Here is an 8,770-nt window from a genome sequence, read left to right on the forward strand (position 1 = left end):
ATTTTATATAATTATAAATGAAGGCTTTACGGGCTCCTCCTTCCCTCCACGCTGCCGTCTCTCTTCCGGTCGTACGTAATGACGCAGGGGAACGTCAAGAACGTCTTTCCCGGCGTAACGCGTCATATCTTCCAACTCAACCGCCGCTTCCTGGCCGGCCCAGGCAGCCGCCTCAGGCCCCGCTCCTTACCGATCCGCTACCCGCCTATTATTACCGTCTCTCCACCGACAGAAGAAGCCCCAGTCCGGCTCCGGGAGAGAGGAGCTGCCGCCGACATGAGTGAAATAAGCGGCTGAAACCCGCAGATCCTCCGCTGAAGTCCCGGGACTCGCTGCTCGGTCAGTGTCTGTGTGAGTTGATGTTGTTGGAGAGTTAAAGGAAAACATGGAACTGATTTGTTGTGTACCCCTGCTGGGAAACTCTGCTGGCAGCTGCGGAAATGGGAGAATTTAAAATGAAAATGAAGTATTTTCTGTCTTTACAAGTAAATATGAGCCAGATTGTGTGTTGTGGTGAAGATTTGTTGTTGACTTGTGGTTTTTTTGTGTGTGTCTAACACACACAGACTTGGCCTCACCTGCTGCCACTCATTTATCCACTCTGATCTAATTAAAGCCTCATTTTCCTGCTCTTACACACCCTGCAGCTCCAGCACACAGCCAGACACATCCATTCATGGACACGGAAAAAAGCACAAATCATTATTAACTTGGTTTATAAATGAGTTTAAGAATAATTTGCACAGCAGCCAATAGCAAAAGTGCCATGAACAAGATTCTGTGCGTTATTTACAAAGGATCCAGTTACTGGGGCCGATATTTTGTATATTTCTGATAACTGGTAGATTTTGAATCAGATAAACCTACTGCTTTGCCTGTTTTCATTGTTGAATGTTTTCTGACTCTTCATTTGGCCCATAAAATGTCAGACATGCTTCCTAAAGGTCCAAATCCTGTTCTCAAATGTCTTATTTTTGTCCACAAAATGACAAAATAAGTTTGTGTTGGGAAAACGGGCAACCCAGAATGGAGTGACTGAGAGACAACCTGTGACAATCTACAATAGATTTGTTAAATAAATGCATTAGTTACTATGTAGAACTAATTTGCAACAGACAATGTTTATGAAATATGAAGGAAACTTCATTGACATAATGTGAAGAGCTGGAACTAGTGATTACTTATTGGATCAATCAGTTAGGTTTAAGTTTGTTATATAAAATGGTCCATCATCCCAAAACCCAAGACGACATCCTCAAACATCTTACTTTGTTCACAACCCAAAGACATTCAGTTTACTGTCACAGAGCAGGAAATAAGCCAGAAAATATTCACATTTAAGAAGCTGTAATCCGAATAGAAAACGGCTTTTGTTTACTTTGTTTACTCAAATTGGATAATCAGCTATCAAAACAGTGAACAGCTTTTTAGTCATCAATGTGTAATTGATTAATCCATCAGTTGTTGCAGCTCTGTTGGTTAAACGTCACGAGTAATAGACCATCAAGACTGAAAGATAAATGTGGCACCAACATTTCTATACATCACTTCATGATGTTATGTCTGTTATCAGTCTAGTTATTACTAATAATTAGCATTTGTACTGAAAAAAACACACATATTGATTGACCTCTTTTATTTTTATTATTTTTGTCACTCTATAGGTTGTTTGTTTAGTTGGTTTAGTGTCTGTATGTCACTGATTTAAGAAACTGAAATGTGTGTTTATTTTGTTTCTTGTATGTTTGAATGTTTTTATTTGTGGTTTGTGGCTTTGTGCTTGTATTTTTTTGGCAGTCATTAGAGATACAGTGATTGATTGGCTGGTTGTCAACTGATCATTTACTAATTAGCTATAACTGATTGATCAATTTGGGTAATTTTTTAAGCAAAAAAAAAGTTTAGATTCTCTGATTTTCAGCTTCTTAAATACAAATATTTTCTAGTTTCTTTCCTCCACTTTGACACTAAACTGAAAATCTCTGTGTTTATGTCAAAGCCTTTATCATTAATTATTTTCTCGGCCAAACCACCAGTTGTTTAGTCTATAAAAGGTCAGAAAATACCACAAAAATGTTTTGTTCAGTGTTTGTCACGTCCCAAGATGACATTCTCAAATGTCTTGTTTTGTCCAAAACCTAAATATATTCAGTTTACAGTCACAGAGAAAGAAAGAAACCAGAAAAGGATTCACATCAAAGTAGCTCAAATTTGAGAATTTAGACTTTAAAAAAACAACAAAAGTACTTAAACTGAATAACTGGTTCTCAAAACAGCTGGTGATTAATTTATCAGTTGACAACTAATTGATTATTCAGTGCAGCTTGACTTTCCATAGAAAATATTCAACAACTGTGAAGCTACAAGAAACACACACACACACAAATATTTCAACACAAATTTACAGTCAAAGAGTGAAAAAGTCAAGTTTCCTAAATCATTGGCATACTGAGATTAAATTAGCTGAACATGTGTCAAGTTAATCAATAAATCAATAAAACCCCAAATCATTGAAGACGTTTCACCTCCCATCCAAGAGACTTCATCACTTCTGACTGATTGATTAAATGATTGTATCTGTGAAAGGTGAATAATGAAACTTAATTAGCATTCATCATCTTGGTGTTGTTTGGTTCAGTGCGAGGCCGGAGCGAGGAGCAGCCTGAGGCGCGGCGGCCGTGGTGATGGTGTTGGACTCAGGGGAAGTCTTCATGGATCAGGTTAAGGGTGAAAGCGACGGGGTTCTGTTGGAGCCAGATGTCCGAGCAGATCCACCCAAAACCGCCGGCAGCTCCTCCACGAAGCCCAGAGCTTCGGCCAAAAGGAGCACCAAGAAGGAGAAGGTTTCCCACAACGGCCTGCCGGCCCAGACGAGCAGCGGCAGCGGCAGCCAGGCGGTGGAGAGGAGGTCGTCGTCCTTGAAATGTGGGGCTACACCCAGACCTCCGCTGCGCCGCCCCCTCAGCCTGGAGGTGACGCCTCAGCGCCTGCGAGGCTCTCAGGAGCACGTTGCCGACCGGAGGATCGTGCAGCCTCCATGGCGCAGCGGTCCGGCCGCCCCGTCGCCCCCGGCTCGCAGCCTGACCAGCCCCAGCCTGGGAGCCGGCGGCTGGATGCGGCGCAGCGAAAGCACCTGCTCCGTCAACTACTCCCTGGGGCTGCGGGGCGGCAGGGGGCAGATGCGACCCGCCACCTCCCTGCCCCACATAGCCAAAGGCGTGAGCACCTCGTCGCTCGCCACGCCGGCCAGGCCCTGTCTGCTGGTCGCCCTCAGACCGCTGAACCTGGAGCAGGAGAAGCAGGCGTTCTTCCAGTCCGACTACAAGTACGAGCCTCAGTTTGAGTACGCGCAGCCGGAGCCGAGGGGCGTCCTGGACAAGTACAGGGAGGGTTCAGGCCTCTTCCTGGAGCAGGTACGTCTGCAGTAGACACCTAATAACCAGCCTGGGGGGGTCACCTGACCTTACACAGCAGGATTAATGGGTCAGCAGGTATGTTGAGCCTGAAGCCTGAGTTTGCTAGATCACCATGGTAACTGATGCTGCACAGCTAACCTGATCTGGAGGAGGTTCTGTTCAGAGTTTGGGATTTGAATCAGCTCTAAAAAATGTCTTCCTTTCTTTATTCCATTTCCTGATGATTCTCTGTAAGTGATACAGATTCTCAGCTGAGAGAATATGTTGCATCTGCAAACCTGTTGAGCACATAAATATGTTTTTATGTCATGATTTGCTGCCAGGTCTATTTTACCCTGCTGGTACTGCAGCTAATGTAATCCAGATTAGAAAATTGATCAGCCTGTTGGTGTTTATCACAGAGAATATTCAATCAACAGCAGAAATTCAAAGTTTAGAAGCTCTAACTTCACTAAGAGTCACTAAGTGGTAAATATAGTGTACTAACCTGCTGCATTCACAGTTTTCTACCAGCATGCCTCCTTTGCATCACTTGCAGTAGCAGCACTCCACTACGGTAATGCAATTTGATGTGCTTCATCACTCTCCATTACAACAAGCAGTTTCTCGTAACTGAAGTAGGCAGCGCTTTCATGCTGAAGAAGAGTCACATGACGCGTTCAATGGCCCCTTTTTTGTGAACGTACACAGACTCTGGAGCAGAAAACTTGGTTAAGATGATGCACAAAGTTACAAACTTCAACACGCGCTGATGACGATGTTTGTGTTTTTGTGTTTGACGGCAGGCGGTTGGAATCATGGAGTGCGTCCTGAGGAAGTTTGGCTCTTACGAGAACTTCGAGGAGGTGACCGGCGGCAACGTCCTGCCTAAAAGTCAGGTCTGGGCCGCTGTACGCAAATACCTGCAGAAGGAAGGCTGCGTGGGGGAGGTGAGTGCACTGAGCAACACTGAGCATGCTCAGGATATTCACTCACATCACAGCAGGAAAGATTTATTTTCACACATTAGATTTACTAGTTTCAAGTTGGCTTTTAATCTCATTATTCTGGTTTATTTCTATGTTCTGTGTTGTTACCTGCTCAACGTGGCGATGCTTGTTCGTCTTCAGGTCGTCGTGCGTCTGTCCGACGAGCTGCTGTCTCAGGCTGTGATGATGGTGGAAAGCTGCCGTCCCACTCTGACCATCAACCTGGCCGGAGCTCGGCAGCACTGGCTGGAAGGGATGCTGAGGCACGAGATCGGTATGCTGCAGCTCACGCACCCCCCTGCTCACAGCTTTATTCAATTCATATCTCTCATCACAAACTCCTTTTTGGCTGAGGCAGGCAGCACACAATGCACACACAATGTGCAGAAGAAGAGTCTCATGATGCAGAAAGCCTGGTTTACAAGTAAAGTTAATAACCACCGTCATGTTACCTCTGACTGGAGTTTTAGGTTTTGTCAAGCTGGTTAACACAAAGAAAGCCTGGAACTTACTTCGTGGTACATCCCTCTGGAGCTGTTGCATGAAAACTAGACAGCAAAACATGAACAAAAAAGTAATGTGAAATATGGCTAAAATGTCAAGGATCTCTTCATCTACTTCTCTTTTTGTTCTGAAGATAATTACAAAGCGTAAGCCCACTTGCTCTGCCGTTCTTATGCAATAACATAAGACTGATGTGAAAACTGAAAATATTGGAAAAGCAATAAGGTCTTTAATGCTGTAAATATGACAAGCCTTAGAATTGTAATAACTTGCTTTTTCAAGTCAAATAAAAAATGTCGAAGACAGAAGAGAGACAGCTAGACTGTGTAGCAACAATTCCAGGATCGATGCATCCCCTGTATGCTCCCTGCAATTAAATATTAATAGTAATTCCATAAAGCTGTGATATATGGTTGCTGAAGTGAAGTGGTGCCATAATGGAGGCAGAAGCACTGAGTCAGCGTTCAGCCTCACCAGGCTGCAGAACTGGTTGTAGCTCTCATTGTCTGGGAGTCCAGTCATAACAGATGAATTGTGTAAATAGGCCCAGAAGGCAAACAAAAAAGAAAAACTCCAACAGGTGTTACAAGGTGAGTCTTTCTGCCCCTCCAGGGCTTAATAGTAAACATGACTGCAACTGATGTTTCTCTTTCCTTCAGGCACACATTACCTGCGAGGTGTGAACAACAACCTGCAGCCGTGGGCCACCGCAGACGGCAGGAAGAAGTTCGGCCTCAAACCGGCCAATCCCACGGAGGAGGGCCTGGCCAGCCTGCACAGTGTGTTGCTACGGAAACAGCCCTACCTGTGGCGTGCCGCCCTGCTCTACTACACGGTGTACCACGCCACCAGCATGAGCTTCAGCCAGCTCTTCAGCCACATCGCCCGCTTCGTCCAGGACCCGGACGTCCGCTGGGAGTACTGCCTGAGGGCCAAGAGGGGACAGACGGACACGTCGCAGCCCGGTGAGCACAGTTAGCCGCTTTATTAGCTTCACCTGTACAGTCTGATGCACCGCAAGCCAACTGCTCCACCTGCTATCCCTTTTTTTTTTTTAAGCAAAGTCTTGAATTGATTTTAGCAAATTAAGGCCTTAATTCTCATTAAAAATTACAGTCAAATCCTTGAATCTGTGTTTAAAAATGCTTCACATGGCAAAGTTTTGTAGCGAATAGGAGTTGGACCTCGTGCTAGGGATCGATCGAGATATGGATATGATATGGAGCTTTTAGAGCCGATGTGGTTATTGGTCATCAAGAACTGCTGAACCGATATACATTAAATATAATGTTGTACCAGCATGTGATATCAGAGAACCTGTCATTCGTAACTAGGCTACTTCATTAATAAGGGAGACTATAACTAAATAAAGTAGAAATAGGAGTGATTAAATCAGGACGCTCTCCTCTGTTTATGTGGGATCAGCTGAGATTGATCAGTTTGTCATTCTTCTGTATTTTCTATCTTTCACTGTATATCACTTTTATTGCTCACTAAGGTCCAACTCTTAAAGCATTTTTAACTATTGTTTTCCAGACTGTTCCAGGTTAATCTGTGTCTGCCTTCTAATTTATTCGCTAGCCTATAGCATAGCCTTAGCCACTGTGAGAGAAGCCGATTTCCTGGTTTGTGGTAACGGCTCGTGTTTCTTGTTCAGTTTTTTGCAGCATCTGCTTGAGAGACATTTGTGAGACCACAGAGACCTGAAGTAGTGCATTCAATTTACTAATAATTGGTCAGTCTAGTGCACTGCAATCCACCTTATGACACCAGCAATATTGTGTTCTTCTGAGGTCTTCAGCAATTCCCTAAAGTCTTGAATTCTTTTTCTTCTTGCAAATGACTTTCTTTTTTTTTAATCACAGCTAAATCCTTGAATTTGTGTTTAAAAGCGTTACAGACAACAGAAAAGATTAGAGTTGTGTCGTACTTTTTTTTAGATTTTTGTGAAAAATAGGGGCTGCAAGGTGGCTCGGTGATTAGCACTGTTGCCTCGCAGCAAGAAGGTTGCTGGTTCGCGTCCCGGTGGGGGCACTGGAATCTTTCTGCGTGGAGTTTGCATGTTCTCCCCGTGCAGCGTGGGTTCTCTCTGGGTTCTCCGGCTTCCTCCCACAAGGGTAAAAACATGTTGAGGTTAATTGGTGATTCTAAATTGTCCGTAGGTGTGAATGTGAGTGTGCTTGGTTGTCTGTCTCTAAGTGTGGCCCTGTGATAGACTGGTGACCTGTCCAGGGTGTCCCCTGCCTTCACCCTAAGTCAGCTGGGATAGACTCCACCCCCCCATGACCCTAGTGAGGATTAAGCGGTGTATAGATAATGGAGGGATGGATGTAAAAAATAGCAGTTGGACTTTGCATATTGAAACTGTTGTTTTTATAAACAGTTAAAACTCTGTGCAATATACATTTTTCTACTAGAATAACAAATCTGTGCAATATTAATAGTTCATCAGGATTTCATGAAATAATTTATGCAATACCATTAATGTTGTTTTTTTCCATCCAGAGACATTTTAAACAATCACAACTGGTGCCTATAGATGTTTTGGATTTTTTTTTTTACTTTTCTACTAATATTCCATAAACGTTTGCACTTCTCCCTTTACTGCTGTGACAATGCAAATTTCCCCACTGTGGGATTAATAAAGGTTGATCTCGTCTTATCAGAGAGCAGGATTTAGAAAAGTGAGGACATGTGTCATGTCATAGTGCAGATAGAAGAGTGTAGCTTTTATTTTTAACCTCTCTGTGCGTTTCTGTCTCAGGCTGCTTCAGCAAAGATCAGGTTTATCTGGACGGGATCCTCCGGATTCTTCGGCATCGAAGGAACATCGACTTCAAGATGTTGACTTCTTTAGGAAAGGTCAGTGTGGACACCTGCCACAACAGCCGTTATTGGTAACACAGGAGTCACAGCGTGTTTACAGGCAGAAATAAGCCCGTTGGTATGTAAACAAGACAAACTAAATCACACCGACGCTCATTTATAAGTATTATAAATAAAACATAAGCATAGAAACAGATGTGTGATGTATTTGCAGTCTCTGCTGCATGCAGGGTAGGGAGAATTTGTGTTTAGGAAATACAGAGCAGTCGATATTTAACAATTCAGCCCCCCTGTTTATATTTACCGGGTCCCAATAGCAAGCAAAGGTATTAAAATTGGGAAAAGCACACATCTCTGTATTGATTAAACTTTGTTCTTTTGGCTTTTATTAATAAAGTTTATAGTTAGTTTATAATTGTCAAAGGAACTCTAGAACTCAACTTTAAAATCTTTCAATTTTCTGTTTTTAAACCTCATCTACTCAGCTTAAATCTCTTTGCTGGTGCAACTCAAACATTTGTGTCTGACAAAACTAAGAGTGAAATCATAAACTGATGCAGTGTTTATGAACTGCAGCTCAGAAACATAACTGCCAAGTGTGCATATGAGTTCATGTGAGCTTACAGAAAACGAAACTTTCCAGCAGCAGCAGCGTCTGTAGAGAACACGATATGTGGGTGTGACGACACTCATAAGGGGGCATAGCTTTAAAACAACACAACTCGTCTCAGAGAAAGTTAGTTACAGGACTATAACTGGCAGTGGGGTCAAGTTCAGTCACTGAAAAGTGAGGGTGAAAGCAGCATTAGATGACTGTAAACACTTCACAGAGCCTTTAGTTCAGGGACTGACCTCTTCAAAACCCCCCAAAAAACTTTTGTTACTTACTTTGCTCTACAATTTTACATCTATTACAAATTGAAATGTCAGTAATACTCTACTGTGATGAAGGCCGAACGGGTCAGATTGATGAGACTCAGCAGTAATGATCGTGTTCCAGGTTCTGACAAAACATACTTTGCTGCTTCCAGTTGTTTGTAGGAGTCTTTCCTCTGA

At 43.2% G+C, this 8,770-nt stretch overlaps 1 protein-coding gene across 1 annotated transcript in view; it reads left to right on the forward strand.

The window, feature by feature from the left end:
• Positions 1–279: 279 nt before the first annotated feature.
• Positions 280–8,770, forward strand: part of kiaa0895l — a 13,116-nt gene continuing 4,625 nt past the window's right edge. The window contains exons 1-6 of the mRNA XM_008289016.1: positions 280–339; positions 2,639–3,413; positions 4,202–4,345; positions 4,526–4,658; positions 5,548–5,853; positions 7,653–7,750. Of these exons, the coding sequence (XP_008287238.1) occupies positions 2,685–3,413; positions 4,202–4,345; positions 4,526–4,658; positions 5,548–5,853; positions 7,653–7,750 (1,410 nt within the window). The 5' untranslated portion in view covers positions 280–339; positions 2,639–2,684. The remainder of the gene's footprint in view (positions 340–2,638; positions 3,414–4,201; positions 4,346–4,525; positions 4,659–5,547; positions 5,854–7,652; positions 7,751–8,770) is intronic.

The sequence above is a fragment of the Stegastes partitus genome, unplaced genomic scaffold (genome assembly GCF_000690725.1).
Source record: "Stegastes partitus isolate 25-593 unplaced genomic scaffold, Stegastes_partitus-1.0.2 Scaffold588, whole genome shotgun sequence".
In the NCBI taxonomy this organism is placed as follows: Eukaryota; Metazoa; Chordata; class Actinopteri; family Pomacentridae; genus Stegastes; species Stegastes partitus.